At 40.4% G+C, this 16334-nt stretch overlaps 1 protein-coding gene across 1 annotated transcript in view; it reads right to left on the reverse strand.

Moving 5' to 3' along the window:
- The window catches only part of LOC131968708 (tensin-2-like), a 35788-nt gene extending 20286 nt beyond the window's left edge, over positions 1-15502 (reverse strand). Inside the window, exons 1-3 of the mRNA XM_059329703.1 lie at positions 15264-15502; positions 5093-5198; positions 4910-4947 (exon numbers count right to left, since the gene is read on the reverse strand). Coding sequence (XP_059185686.1) covers positions 4910-4947; positions 5093-5198; positions 15264-15386 — 267 coding nt within the window. The 5' untranslated portion in view covers positions 15387-15502. The remainder of the gene's footprint in view (positions 1-4909; positions 4948-5092; positions 5199-15263) is intronic.
- Between the last annotated feature and the right edge of the window lie 832 nt (positions 15503-16334).

Below are 16334 nucleotides of genomic sequence, written 5' to 3' on the forward strand. Positions count from 1 at the left end.
TCGGTCTCCCGTGGTGAGACACAATCAACAGAAGAAGTTGGAAAACATGACACTTGTTGCCATGTTATTTACAACACCTGACAGGAGAGAAGCCACAAAAATGCAAAACATCTAGACAAGAGATAGACCAATAACTGACCCTATAAAAGTACATTATAGACTTTTATACAGCTTATTTCCTGAAATATTATGTTTTGATGCAGAAAAGTGAGTAATCTGAAAATTTAAACCCAATTCTAAACATCATGATGCCTGTTCCTTTTGGCTGAACTGATTGGATGGTGAGACATAACAGACTTAATAAAGAATAATGTAATAATTAATCTATTATGGATCATAACAAATATGCTATGTTTTAAAAGTAGTAGGATGTTCACATAGAAGGATATCATGTATAGAAATCCAAAAAAATGTTGATGTATTGAGATGTAACAAGACGATAATCATTTTATAATTGCATTGTAACCCTCTGAATCAGAATCAAATTATGAGGTGCCGAAAGATTCCCACCTCTAATCGGCATTAACAAGCATTAAAAACAACAATAATTAACAAGAAATGCAAATATTTAATTAAAAGGTATTTTAGCTGTTTAACTGTCCCAGGTCTATTAGCACTAATAAGGTCTAATGGTCATACTATTTTGTACAACATTTATTTATCATAAGCACATATTGCATAAAGTATCATAATGGCTATATCAATTCATAAATCAGCATGCAACATCAACAGAGCAGCTGGTGTGCATGAGCAGACACTGGGGCCATCTGTATTTCACTACACAACATTAGGATCCATCAGATGATGTTAGGACAGCTGACTGTGTCTGGGATACAGTCATTTGTGTCTGACATGTGCCCTTAGATACAGATAGACACAGATAGAGACATACTGTGTGGCGTTGTGTTTTTACTGCAGTTATACAGAGAAGATAGCTTAAATGTTGGTCAAATAAAAAGTAAGAAAAGTTGTGCAGAAAGATGGATACTGCCGTATGCAGACAGTTGCAATTGCCCACACAAGCGAACAGATGCATGCCAAAAAAACATCTAATCTATCCCCCAAACAGTCTGGCACAGCTTCAACAGCTTCACAATGTTTTACATTTATAGACTTGTATAGTTGAGTTAAGGTAAAGTTTCCCCAGTCTGCTAACCTGCACAAATACTGACAGCTACCTCATGAAAAAGTAAATCTTTCACTCTCTAGTATTAAAAATTAAAATCTGTGTATTTTTTTTTAGGTCACAGCAGGAGTCTCCGCTTCATTTTCTGCACTTGCCTTAATCACAGTAAATGAAATCCTCTTTCTGGGCAAAGCAAGAGCTCTCTGACTACAGCTTTAATGGAATAATATGCACAATCACATGCTGCATTATCAGAGCAAACACTGTGAAGAGGCTTTAAGGTTAGATTGCAACTAGAAAGAAGAGGAAAATACACAAAGTGCATGAAAAGTCAGAGCCGATGTGCTGAATATTTGAAAAAGTAAACCCAAAGCTGTACTCAGTAAACACAGAGCGTGTTTTTACCTCTCAACAAGCAGCTTCAGTCTTTTCCTCTGCCTCTGAGCGGTCCTGTCTGTAGAGTGGGACACACCACCTCCCTCTCTTCCTCTCATACAGGCTCTCTGCTCTCTCACTCTCTCTCACCAACTCCCTCTGCCTTCCTCCCTCTCTCACAATAACGCACACACTCTCCCACTGTGCCAGCAGCACATGCAACATAGCTTCCCCTCTCGCTCTGCCTGTGTCATACACACAGAGACAGCAGAGCACGTCGACGCCCGCGCGAGTGCTTTCCCTTGCACGTGCACTCACTGACTCACACTCACACACACACACACACACACACACACGTCAATACACCACATGCAGACACTGGGCAGCCCTGCAGAGTGCTGATGTCCAGTGACCTCTCCAGTGGCCTGAGGCTAAGAGAGAGATGACAAGTGGCAGCAGGACAAAGAGGCAGAATTAGATGGACTGCCAAAGGATGAAAAAAAAAAAAAAAGTGGTGACTGCTTTTGAGATGGTACTATATGATGGCATAACACACTGATGAAAGTGTTTAAGACTTGAAAAGAAGACAAAAAATAACACGGAGAAGGTGGGAGAAGCTCAAACTGTGACTATAAAACATCAGGAAGGGAAAATAAAAAAAGTAAAATAACAGATGAAAGGTAAAAAAAAAGATGATGACAGTGAGACGCAAGAGATGAAAAAGAAGTAAAAAGAGAAAAGGAAGCAATATGTTGTTATATGAGCTGCATGTACAGTGAGAGCATAGCGTGACATGAAGCAGACTTGCAGCCTTGACCCAATGTTCTCCTTTATTTATGCATACCCCCAAATGGGAGTGATTACACACACACACACACACACACACACACACACACATATAGACTGTCTCCCCAGCTGCCTCTCACTTATTTGCGTCCCCCCCAACGATCACTCACTGGCAGGCATCTACGGCACTCTTGTTATTTTCTATATTTACCCACTCAGACTTTTCCTATCCAGATTGATCATCGTCCCGTGTGACGATGTTCACTGTCGTTGACGCCGCCTGCCTCTCCTGCAGCCACCAAGGGTTGTTTTTGGCTATTGCCGTGGTGACCAGGGGGACGAGTATGACAAAAATAATAATCCTCTTTTAATACATGCTGCTAAGGCACAACAGCTGGTAGTGCCCAGTTGTACTCCATTACAGTGTGTGTGTGTGTGTGTGTGTGTGTGGAGGAGGAGGGGGCAGGGAGGCAAAGCCCCCCCCTTGTTATAAACCCAACAGGATTTGAGCTGACCTGAAGATCTGTAGAATAAAGGCAATGGATCCAAGCGAAAGTGTGGTGTTTTTCTCCCCTGTGTTTGTGCTGTATGACAGTGAGGCACAACAGCACGGTTACAGCAAGGTCATGAGTCCACTCAGTGGTGTGTGACACTGAGCTGCTGTGAGCGGGGTCACAAGAGAACAGAGGCAGCTAATGCCAACGCTTTGACATAAGCTGCAGAAAGAGAGAACGCTTTTCTCTTACACAGCGCAAGCATGTCCTCTTAAAATGAAAGAGTCCACTCACAAAAAAACAAAGATTAGGCCCCTCACTCGAAACACAATATTTTGCATGGCAGATTGATCTATTGTCTGTGGAGACAAAAGAGAGGAGAAAGGAAAAGAGATTTATCCTCTATGATTATTTGCAAAAATGGTGACAGGAAGCTATTTCTCATCCATTCTGAGGGACAAACGACATCTCAAATTCTGTAGTTGAGCTCCAGCGTAGCTACAAAATGTTTTAAGGTAATTTTCTTCCATTCTTTAAAGTTGGGGGAAGACAGTTTGTTTTTGGCATCATATGGCAATAATTACATAATACCCTTTCAGCATAATAATTTAAGTGATCTGAGAGAGAAACTAGACTTCTGCACTTCTTCTTGGCTCTGTTTCCAGGCTTCAGAAAATCTTGCCTGTCACAGGAGACTTTGGCTAATCAAGAGTCATGTTTCTTTTGGCTGTTCTACAAATGCAGATCAGCATGCATGTCCCTTCAGTTGATTCAATGGTAGAAAATCTTGCAATAAAAGTTGTCATTCCAGCTTGTGCAACAACTGCCTACACTTCACAACAGAAGATGGACTTATTAAAGAGGGAGTCGGCAATAAATGCAAAAAAACAGGATAATAGTTCTGATAAAATTGCCACCATATACTAACAGTATATGGTGAGATTGCATTCACAATTGAGATTAAATGAATGACCAGTGTTACTGTATGAAGCGTGTTCATTACCCTGCACTCATCTGGGGGGAAGAGCTATGAATAGAGAGGAGAGAGCTGCAGGTTTGTTTTTTCCCTCTTTTCCAGAATACCCCAGGTTTAATTCTAGCTAAATTTCCATTTTTGGCATTAAGCCAATGTTTCCTATTGCTTATACATTGTGATGTGCATGTACTGCAATATAAAACATATGACTTATTTCACACACCTCATATATACTATGTAAAGTCAAAGGTAAAGCCATCATATCCTGACAGTATTGCTGCAAATACAGAGAAGTGAAATAAACAGACAGAGCCAGGAGGAGAAAAAGACAGGATGCCTTGAGTAACTAATACTAAATATATACTGAGATTATTTGATCTGTTCCAATGCAGTTCAGTAATGCCACTAAAAGCATTCAGCTTGCTGTTGTTTGTCGTATTTCTAAAAAAAAAAATTCCTGATTCAGTACACTGGCCATTACAATGAGTAATGAGTTCTTGCTTAGTTGAAGCCTTTCATGCATACATATTCTCTTTGATAGTGGTACTTTGAGGGAATTCAATGGACTAAATGCAGTGATTTACAGAGTTCACCGGTCTATTTCCTTTCCTCTTTCCAACAAACAGACTATTAGAGGACTGCCTGTTGTGCATTAGAAAGCATATTTATGCAAACAAGTAGCTCTCTGACAGATACTCTGCAAGGTGCCATCTCCCTGAGCTGTGCTGCCTCTCTCCTCCTCTGACCCCCACTGAGACGGCTCACAGCTCGTTACTGCCCCCCACTGATCAGCCTTGGAGCACTTCTCACAGACAATGCTAATGGGTATCAGAATATTGTGTCGAATATTATTTTTAATAAGCACAAATGCCTTAAATAAAGCTGAATTAGAGAGACACTGAGACTTTGACGGGTGTTCAAGGTTTCTCAGGAGCTCCTGCTATGCCACGTTAACACATGACTGAATTACTCATAGCAACCTGGCTGGTTGCAGTTCAGAGGGGGGTGGCCTTCTTTAACCAGACATCTAGGTCAGTGCACATGGCTTACTCCACTTAAGGCTCACACCATATTACCATCTGAACCTCTGGCACAGGAGCAACATTTGCTCAGGACAACAGGAAGGTAAAGTGAGGAAATGTAACGGCTTACCTTGGCTTCACATGTCTTGTGAACAGCAACCTTGCACTCTGCACACAGAAAAGAGAGCACATGTTTTCAGTGAGCTTTGAGAGACAGAGAGGGCAGTCAGGGTGAGCTCATATGTCAGGTGAAGGTGTGTATCCATGCTGGTCAGTTGTGTCTCTGCCTGACCTGACTGAGATGTGGACTCACCCTTACAGAAAGCCCCAGGGTTGTCGATGTTCTGCTTGCACACGTCACACACCCGTTTCCTCTTGAAGCTCTTCTCCGTGAAGGCGTGGCTCCCTGCTTTGGCGAGCTGCAGGCACATAAATAAATAGAATTAGTCAAGGGGGAAAAAACAATAAATTATATTTTCTGAAGCATTAAAAAACATATAAATGCATATGTGGTTGTGACATGTTCAGCTCTAGCAGTTTTTCCACGTCTCTCACAGTGTTTTATTTCAGCTTTAGACAGTCACTGTCCCTTGTCTGGCTGCTGTCAATACAGATGTGGGCTGGTTCAGTGACACCCCAGCATGAGCAGCAGCAATGCCCTACCTGCTGTACACTCAGTTTACTCCACGAAAGACTCCTGTCATATTACAGTGTGTTTTAAGACATCCTGTTGTCTTGTCTTTTAAGTTGTCCTCATTCTGTCTCAGTCAGTGGGGCAGCTGAGATGATGAAAAACAAACAGCTTTTTGTGCTGCCAACCTCTTCTAATACGCTGTATGGTTGCTTGGATGCTAAATGTAACTGAAAAGAAGACCATGGGGTCCATTATTTTCGTATTGTCCTTTGTGATGCCTTTGGCTTTCTTCAGGTCCCCAGTGTCTCTTCCAAGTCTGAAACATCTCAATTACTATCAGAGGTTTACCACAAAATTGGATCCAGACATTCATGTTCTTCAAAGAATTAATTGTAAAATATTTGGCGAGCCCCTAATTTGTTCATAGGAGCTTCTTGCTTCTTTATGCTGTATTTTTGGTTTAATGCTAATTAGCAAATGCTAACTAAAAGTCTAACTTAGTAAACATAATGTGAGACGCCTCCCTCCTAAAAAAATCCCATAGGTTGTTTTTTCAAGCAGCATATTATGACTCATATTCATTTTTATTGTTGGGCGATGCCCTAGTGACTGTAGTAATTATGACAGGAGCCAAAAAAGTCAAGTTACATAATATAAAGAGCGACAAAGTCCATGTTGGGAGGAGGTCAGGGACGGATGAACGGCTCAAAGATATATGCCTCAAAATATGACAATAATACATATTACGTTACAGACAAATCTTTTGCTGCATGCCTACAGACAAACTGAACATTGGGGCAAACCTATGGAGCAAACCCAGGTTTGTAACCAAAACTATCAAGCAAATACTGTGACTACCTAATATTTAACATTTATTCATTTTTTATGTCATTCTATTCTCTTTAAGCCTTGATGAAGTAGCTGGGTTCTCTCTTATCTGATGACAGGCTTACTCTAAGTTTCTTTTCAATGCTGCAAGGTACCACACTGGACCAGCATGGCAGCTGTGTAAACACGAGACATGAGCTTCTGTGGGCAAAGCAAAGAAAGAGATAAAGATAAATCCAGAGCTCTGTAGCTGCTTCCTCAAGTTATTGAATTCAAATCTCTCCTGATACTGTATCATCAGCTGAAAGGTTTAATAGACTAAGAATACCCAAATGAACTGAATAATAATCAACAGTATACATTTAAATGATAGAGGAGATATGAAAATAAAGGTTTAACCCTTGAAAAAAACAAACATAAAATGCATGTTGTACACACAAACACACAATCCTAGTGACGGGATATGTCCTATAAAAGGAAATAAATGTTGTGCCCTCATTATCCATGGATTTTTCTTTTTATAAAGCAACACTCAACTGTCCCAGTGAAAAGAAGAACTATGTTTATATAAAACTATGGTAATGCTCTCCCAAAGCAATGCCTTCTGACAGCATGTGAAGAGCATTAAACCATTAAATCTTTCCTTGAGCAGAGAAGAAGGAGACGCATGGAAAGATCAGGAGGGAAACAGAGTTTGTGTGTGTGTGTGTGTGTGTGTGTGTGTGTGCGTGAGGGAGATGAGGTGAGGCAATGTGAGAGGTGGAGGTTCACAAACAGCGTACCTGCACACACTGGTGTTTCTTTTCCTGTCAAATGACTCGATGCATTTCTTTGGTCTTGAAAAAACATTTCTCAGCTCAGGCATTTTTTCCCCTACTTTTTCCAGTGCCTGGGTTTTTCCAGACAGGAGGGGCATTGAATGTAACTCTGGAAGGTGAAGGTGCATGCACACTCTCACAAACACTTTTTTTTTCATTATCCAACTTCAGGGTCTCACTTCTCCCACCATCTTGAATTGAGAGGAACCGACTCTGTGAACCACAGTGTATTATAAAACAGCCATTTCTCTCAAGAGCAGTGCATGCGGTCTAAATCCTTTATGACTAGAAATGGATAATTCATGTTTTATGTAGCCTATTCTGAACTTTGTGTGGTTATGTAATGTGTACACAGTGTTGTTCAAAGAATGGAGGGCCAGTTGCTTTAGCAAAATTTAACTAAATCTTCCTCCACACACTATGTAAGTGACAACGTTGGTCATTTACTGTAACCAGTGAAGCATCAAGACATGGCAGAATTAGCAAGCTAAATAACTAGCCAGTCATCCACTAGTTAGCTAGCTAGCTAGCCTGCTAATACTGCCATGCTTGTATGCTACCTACATTACAGAAAATGAGCCCCACAGCGGGATGAGACATTTCTGGGTCTAACGGTCTGTCCACCTCACTCCCCTCCTCTTAGAGACTACATCGTCAGGAGAGGGGGACGGGCAAGCTAGGGGAGTGTGTCTATGTTCCCCGGGTCCCATGTTCCCCTCTTTGTATGAGACTGGGGAACATAGGACCCTTTGCCCCTGCTTTTTCCAAAAAGGGTCCTATGTTCCCTGGTCTGTTACTTTTTCCACCATTACTGCCAAATTCTATGGCAAATAGGCCTAGGTAGGCCTATTTGCCTAACCCTAACCCTAACCCTAACCCTACAAGGAAAAACCAAAGCTTTGATGCAAGACAATATAATTAGGGGTGGGAATATACAAACATGAGTAATCCTAGATTTAAAAAGCAAAAAAATAACTGCAAAGTAACCAGAAAGTAGCTGCTGTGCAAATTTAAGTTTTGGGCTGCTTGAGCTAAGATGGGCCATGCAACGCCTGCTGGCCATGCTGAGAGTCTACCGTAAAGATTGATAGATTGTGGGGTAGGATATAGGACCCTTTTTCCAGAAAAACGGGGAACATAGGGATGACCCCCAAGCCCCAAGCTAGCCAGTTAACTTGCCAGCCATCCTTCCCCTGAGTGCCAACACATTTTACAAGCCCACTGACCATTATCTTTTGAACTAGTGAAATGACCACAGCAAACAGTTCAATGTCTTGTCCACTCATTTTATTTCTATGGAAAGCTCCATAAATCGAGGGGAGGGGAGCTACATAATTGGATGTTATTACTCTGTAGGTCCAGCAGCAAGGCAACTCACATCACACTGCCCACATTCTCATTTGATATAATATTAGTATAAAACATTGTTTTTAGCCACTTTAAGTGTTAGTGAGGAGCTGATAGGATATCTTTGGTCATGAGCCAGGCTATCTGTTTCCCTCAGTTTCCAGTCTTTAAAATTTAGCTATGCTAAGCTAACTGGCTGCTGCCTGTAGCTTCATACAAAGTTACAAATGGTATCTATCTTCTCATCTAAATAAGAGAGCAAATGAGGAGACTATTATCTCTAACTATACAGCCAACAAATCAGGGCATTCCAGCATTGATGTCCAAACTGTTTTATTCTGTTGAACAATGAACAATGCCCTGACAGAAATACCATAAACCATAACCTGCCTGTTCTGTGATTCTACAGTCATGAAGACTGCATCATGGTGTTATTGTAATTCAATTAAATGTACTTATCAATTAGCGTCTGATTCCTCTCAATTAGGTACAGGGTCGAACAGAATGTTTATAGGAGGGTGTTCTCTACTAAATGAAAGGCATCCGTAATAAAATAAATTCACTAGTTCATTTATTTTTCAAAATGATATAAATTTTCTTCTTGTCTTATCTAACAACAAAAACTCTCTCAGCTGGAAAAATGTGTTTATTTTGATCACTGACCCGAACTTACCAGATGCTCACAGGCCTGGACGGGACACATTACCATTATGCTGTATGTATTGATCTGATAATCACAGCAGCAGAGTAATATTGGACTATTGACATACTATGTCCTCTGCTGTTATGATGAATAGCAGCTGCTATAAACCCTGGCATCCACTGAATGTGTTGATTCTGGGTATATGTGTGTGAGAGAGAGATTTAGGAAGAGAGATGATAGGCCAGGGGATCTGACTAAAAGAGGGCATGTGAGGGGAGAGGATGATCATCCTCCCGCCCAGCCATTTACATTTTAAATTTTATTACATAACTTGTGAATTTTGGAGCTTGAATCGATTGGACTTATGCAATAGCCCACTGAGTTGCTGTACGCATAACCGTGTCCCTTCATAAACCTGACCTGAGATCACCTGCAGGATAAAAGGTAGAGTTGTCAGGAATGGCCCTGAGGAGTTAGTTTTTTTTTAAATCAGAGTTACTTTCTTTCCACATAAAAAACATGAACCAATGTGCATCCCTTTAAAAACTTCCTCTTGTTTTCCTCTTGTTTTATACTGTAATGTCCACAGGAACCAAAACTGTGTTTGGAATAGGTGTCAGTTGGAACATTTTTGTCCTGAAGAGTCTGAGTGTCTGTATTTTGGCTACACAGTTTATTACAGACTTTTAGGAGCTGAGGTTGAACTGAAACCCACACCACTGCCAAATTGTATACCATATGCATGCACTTCATTGAAAAATTAAAAAGGTAAAACTGTCCCAAAGAATGCACAAGGGTTAAGTAGTATTAAATTCCAATCAGAATAAACAAAATATATGACAAGAAGTTATAATATTTCTTCAAATCTTGATATAGTTCCTGGATATAACAATATCAAAGTATCATCATATTAATGTTAAGCTTATCTTAATATTAAGTATCTTCTTATAAGCATTATTTGAGTAGCATTGTGTTATTGCAGTTAAAAAATAAACATTAATAGGTAAATGTGACTAGACATTGAACTGACTTTTCCTTTGCCATTTACTTTGGGTCAACTAAATTACAAATGTGTCCATGATAACCTCCTGAGACCCAAGCTTTTGTTTTGTATATATTGTTAGTTTCTCCTAGATATTTTGGATCAGTAGGACCTGATAAGTACAAAAACTAGGCATTGTCTTTGAACAGGAAGTAGTTTTTGGGGAAAAAGAGTTAATTTTACTGTATAACACAATTAATTCACTAGTGTTTAAAACTGTTTATTCCCTTACATTTACACCCTCACAAGAACGACTAAGTCTATTCATTCTCAAATGAGTACTTCCTGACTAGCAGTGTCGTAGCTTGTTGCCATTGCTAAAAAATAGTTGCTGATTGACTTTACCAAGATGCTGCCATCTGATTTTTATACTGATTAATTTATTGGCTACTGAGGACAACAGGTCATAGTTAAGCAAAATTAAGTATAAGGTCCAGCAAACCTAAAATGAAATGTCCACATATGAGGACGCAGGGTCACAGGAGGCTAATGCACACTTTGAGGTTTAGTGGCTGCACATCATAGCCAAGTTTCAGTACAGTACAGTACAGTACAGTAAAAAAATCACGAACAACATAACAACATGGTGTAAGTGCAGTGGTGTGTTGCAGAATGAGGTCCACTGAAGCTGACTCTGGCAAGGTTAATGACTTGTCCTCTCCTTCTTAAAAGGTCTGTGAATTATTTCAAGAGACGAACAGATGGCTAAAATTCTTTTTAGATTAACAGTATTTAATTCAATTCAATTCATTTGGCTTTATTGGCATGACGTAACACTGTACATATTGCCAAAGCAAGCGTCAGAAGTTTAAAAAAAAAAAAGTTAGGAAAGCAATGTTTAATTGCTTTCCTAACTTTTTTTAATTGATTGATAATTTAATTGATTATAATTCTATCATTCATTTTAAAGGAATTAAGAAAAAACTAATAAGAATAAAAGAAAGCAATATTTACAATAAATTAGTATAATTCTATCATTCATTTTAAAGGAATTAAGAAAAGAAAAACTAATAACAATAAAAGAAAGCAATATTAACAATCATTGAATTACAATCAATCTATCATTCATACAATCTAACCGTCCCAGCAAAGAAGAAGAAAGACAAAAAAAAAAAACAATAGCTGTGTGTCACTTGCTGTCACTCAGTGTGTGACAGGCAGAAACATAGACTGCTGCTAATCCACAGTGTGACTCTTCCCCGAGGAGGAGCGGCAGTTTTTCCTCATCTGACCATTTTAACCCATAAGAACCCACGGTGACACCCGTGTATCAAGCTCTTTAATTCTTCTAGAATCTCCCATATTCAGCATTATGCTTCACCTTAACTCATTAAATCCCTAAGAGACGTATACTGTGTGACTGGAAACAGAAATGTGTAAAAGTAGCTAATTTTAAAAATCTTTTTTTTTGTTACTAGGCTAAATTTAAACCCATTTAACGATTCTAATCCATTAATAGTTTGTCCTGTGTTGCATTTAACTTGTTCTGACCATATTTCCTGAACAAATTAAAGTCAAAATTTTGAGAAATGTTATGGAGATGCAAAATAAAAAGGCAAATCTGTGTCTGTGTGTGTAAGCAGAAAATGTGTCTAGTTTCTTTCTATTTTAAAATAAGAAATATCATAAACATAAATACCATAAACGCCCATTGTAACGTTTATGTCACATCACAGATCTTTGACATTTAGGGGTTGTATTTTTTTTTTTTAGAACATCAGAAATGTGTTCTATGTGGTCCACTTATAGAACACATCCTTTAAGGAGAACTGGCTCTGGGTTTTTATGGGTTAAAAAACCTTTTTTTACAGATTCAAATTTTTGGAAATATGTTTCTCTAATTTGTTTATATTTTTTGACATTTGGTGAGGAAGTGTAGCTCTGACTCAGGCTGACTGAGGCTGCAGTGGCAGTATTAAAATACTACTATTATAAACAGCATTTCATCAGTTCTGTGTTGAAACCTTGCCGCAATTACTCATCTTTTGATGACAGTGTGTTAGTTTGAAACTAAAACTGCAGGATGAGTGGAGGGCACCGCCTGCTGGACAAATAATAGTATAACTTTCCTTTCAATAACCTAATGAATGCTAGTGGCATTATCATCTGTGTTGCAAATGCTGTCACAAGATAACTTGAAAAAAATCAATCATATCTTAATTTACAAACACATCCACATGTTTAAATCCTTTTATTCCATTCTAACTTTGGAAGTTTATGGGTCAGGCCTTAATATGGCATTATACATAGATAAACCCTGGTTTAATGCAACTAATGACAACTAGTAAATATTTCAGTGAGGTTTGAAAAGGTTTTCAGGTAAGAGATTCTGTTTCATACGCTAAGCACTATGAAAAGTTGGCAATCTGTTCTATCAATAAACACTCTTCAAAACAAGTTGGGCTTTATCACAGCATTACCAGAGTTGTTAGCAGCAGGTGGGTGAGTTAACACTTAAGTTAAGGCAAATTGTGTTATCTTGCATCAAATCATCACAAATGGGATCAAAGAGCAGTCACTGAATCGACAAATTAAATGAGTCATGAATCTCACAGCATGGAGGTGTCTTTTTACATAATGGTGCTGCTCTTACACTTTTCTCTCCGTTGTTCTTCCCCTCCGTTTCTTCTAATCAGTACAATAGAAAACAGTAGATGGAGAAAACAACAGTACATTCTATAATGTTGAGCATTTTAAAGTGACATTTTCTTGAGGATTTTTTAAAAGTGAGACTGAATCTACACTACACTGGACTGTATGTGTTTGTGACACAGATGTACTTTTGATACCAGTGGAAACGAACTTCACTTGAGTCTCCAGAGGCTCCCGTGACTATCAGTGTTGCAGTATTGCATTGCAGTATTAAAGAACCCCACCCCGTTTGGATTCTTGCAGCCAAAAGCCTATGTCATTCTACAAGCATCTCTGACCACTGCAGAGAGCCCGCAGCACTTCTGCTTCTCACATGGAGATGTGGAGAGGGTCAGGCACCAACAGAAGCATAATGGATTTCTTTATGACTGTGGCTGCATGAGCTTTTTATTACTGTGAGGACGGCAGAAGCAGCGGCAGCAGCAGCAGCAGCAGTATTTTAAGGATGTTATTAATCCTTCCTGATTTGTTAAAAAAAAGGTTATCTAAAGCTGAGCGCCCATTAAATGATTGTATCATACATTTCTGTCATATATGCACTTTATGAGATATATATATATAGTGCTGATTCATTCAAATGGTAAAAATACAGCTGCAACACACACACACACACACACACACACACACACACACACTGTAAATGAATACAGCCTACAGTTGACACACCCCCTTGGCACTAAATGCCTTGGTCTGCGTGAGTGTTTTTTTCAGTGACACCTCACTAGTGATAACATGCCATAGAGCAGGAACCACAACCTTTTACTTTGGGTGACACACACACACACACACACACACACACACTCCACTCAGGAAGGGACGGGAGCAGGTGGCGAGCCAGAGGTATGCTCGAGTTCTGGCAGGGTATTTATAACCTGCATGAGTCGGGGCAGTCACCTCTAAACAGCTATGAAAATGCTGAAAATAGGTGCGGGAATGAGTGTGTGTTTGTGTGTGTAAAGAGAGAGAGAAACAGAGCGGGAGACAGAGAGAAAAAACACACACTACAAACAACAAAAAGAACTCCTGGACTGTTTTGCATGTATGACATATTTCATTCCCCTCCACTGCAGAGTCCACCCATCCATTTGGGACTATGTTATCATACTTTGGCATGCCCAGAAACACCACACACACACACACACACACACACACACACACACACACACACACACACACAAAGAAATTCAGACAGACACACATAATCTGTCCTTTAGGGAATTTAAAGCCACATGTGATCTGAGTAATGTTTTTGTTCCAGCAAAATCAAGAAGTTCACAGAGCAGCACCTCGCAGCACTGACAAAATAAAGTGACATGACTTGAAATTCATTTCTTTCTGTTTGTCCTCTGACATACAGGATGCCAGAGTGTGATTTACTCTGACATGTGAGAACCAACACATTCTGGTGTGAAGCCTTGGTGCTAAACCAACAGACTCTTTATTTTAAGTCTCCATAAAAGTCCTCCAGAGGCTTTACGTGGCTTCATACATGTTCCTAAATAGAGCCAGCCGCCAGGCAGACGGCAGGTCAGAACCGGACAGTAACTTATACCACTTCCTCTTGAACCTCGACCCCTCGAGAGACATGATTAACAGGGATCAAGTGGATCGTCCACTACTGTCTGTGTCTATTTTTCTCATTCGCTGCCACTGATCCCTTTGCGTCCAGTAGGAAGTACAAATTTATAAGGCCATCGAAATCAAACTTGACAAATCTCATTAACATTACTTGTGTATGCAAGTGATGCAGATCTAAATCGGACCTGCAGAGCACATGTTTATCCTGCGGTATGTAAGCGTGTGCAGCATGAGATGTTTCTGTTCCATTTAACACTGGCAAAAATCCAGAGGAGGAATATTTCGTAAGAGAGCGAGAACTACTTCAGATCTCATTTGGAAACACATTGGTAATTCTTTGGATTCCTTTGGTTGATGTATGATGACTTGTATGTAGTGAATGAAGAGTATAACAATTAAAGTTCAGTTTTTTCTGCTGAGTCACATCCAGGTCCATCATGTGCTAGTTTCATCAATCTTTCCAACCCAATTGTTAGGGGCCTGCTGGCCTTCACCTCCAAAATGTCAATGAAAGAGGCACTTACCAACCAGGAAGAAACACAAAAAGACAGAAACAACTATAATGAGGTGCAAAACAACTAAGAGACACAGAAGAATTATAAAAAACTGCCAAGACCACCACAGAAAAACACAAAATTACTGTAAAGAGATGCAAAATGACAAAACTAAGAGATGCAAAAAGACTTAAATGAGAGACAAACAAAAAGAGGATAACAGCTATAAAGTCTCTGTGTTTTGCTTCTGTGTAGTTAGAGTTGGTGGGGACTTTTGCATGTGTGCTCAGGGGCCATTGTCTCATAATCCGCCCATGCCGTTCATCCTCAAACTCAAAATGTTCTTTCCCCTAGCTGTTAATCGCTTCAACATACTGTTTGATCATAAACAAGGCATCTCTGCAAAGCAGAATGTTGCCAGTTCCCTAAAGAGTGGTTATTCACTTACCTCAGCAAGTTGAAGGATTTCAGGATGCACCTCAGGGTCCGCCTTTATGGGGATTCCTCCTGCGTCAGTATCAGGTCTGTGGGTCTTCATCCTGCCGGCGCTCGTGCTGTGAATGCACCCCATGCTTCCAGCAGACACTTCTCTCGCCTTGCCTCGTATCTGTAATTTCTTCAACTCTTCCACGAGAAGTGCTTTGCTCCTCTTCTCGTCTCAGTGCTTCATGTTTCTGCGACAGCCAACGTCTTCCTCAACATGTTCTTCTTCCCCAGTGACTCCTCACACCTCTGCCCTTCTCTCTGACAGCTTGTCCTGCCTTGAAATCCACCCCAGATGACTTTTTTTTCTTCTCCCCCCCCCCCCTCCTCTTACGAACTTCTCTTTCACCCTTTCCAAAAAGTGTCACCATGCACAGACCCTCCACTCTTTCCCCCCCTCCACCTCTCCTCTTACACTTCCCTGTCCCTTGCTCCTTGGCTATCCTCACTCTGAAAGCATGCAATCACACACTCACCGCCTCTCTCTTCCCTTCCCCCTTTCCACTTGCCAATACCTTCGTCTCTTCTCCTGGCTTCTACAGACCCTCAAATGTCTCGCACGCCGCTCTCTCCTGCTCCACACTCACAGACCCTCCAGTCTTCCCCTCTCTCTCTCTCTCTCTCTCTCTCTCTTGCTCCATCAGGCTCCTCTTGCTGTCTCTCCACGGGGGAGAAGGGGGCAGCTGTTTTGGCTTGTTGATGTCAGGCCCTTCCCCTTTCCTTTGGCTCCACTTCAGCCCCTCTCACTCTCCTCTTCCTCGTGGGGGAGTGATCAGATAGAGCTTCATTCACACACGTCATCCCTCTAGACTATAACTTTGCACATGAGAACATAGTGCAGGCTTAATCCCTCCTGTCAGCTTGTTGTGAGGAAGTCAAGACTTTTAACTGCTTGCCTGGACTTTTAGTAAACAGCATTGCTCATAGATCTCCCTTAGGTGTGAAAATACTATATGTCGTGACTCCCAAGACCCTCTTTGATAAGACCCTCAACAGTTTTGTCCTCTCTTTTATTTCCTCCAGTTCTCTCCACTGA

This window comes from Centropristis striata, chromosome 3, assembly GCF_030273125.1.
Source record: "Centropristis striata isolate RG_2023a ecotype Rhode Island chromosome 3, C.striata_1.0, whole genome shotgun sequence".
Lineage (NCBI taxonomy): Eukaryota > Metazoa > Chordata > Actinopteri > Perciformes > Serranidae > Centropristis > Centropristis striata.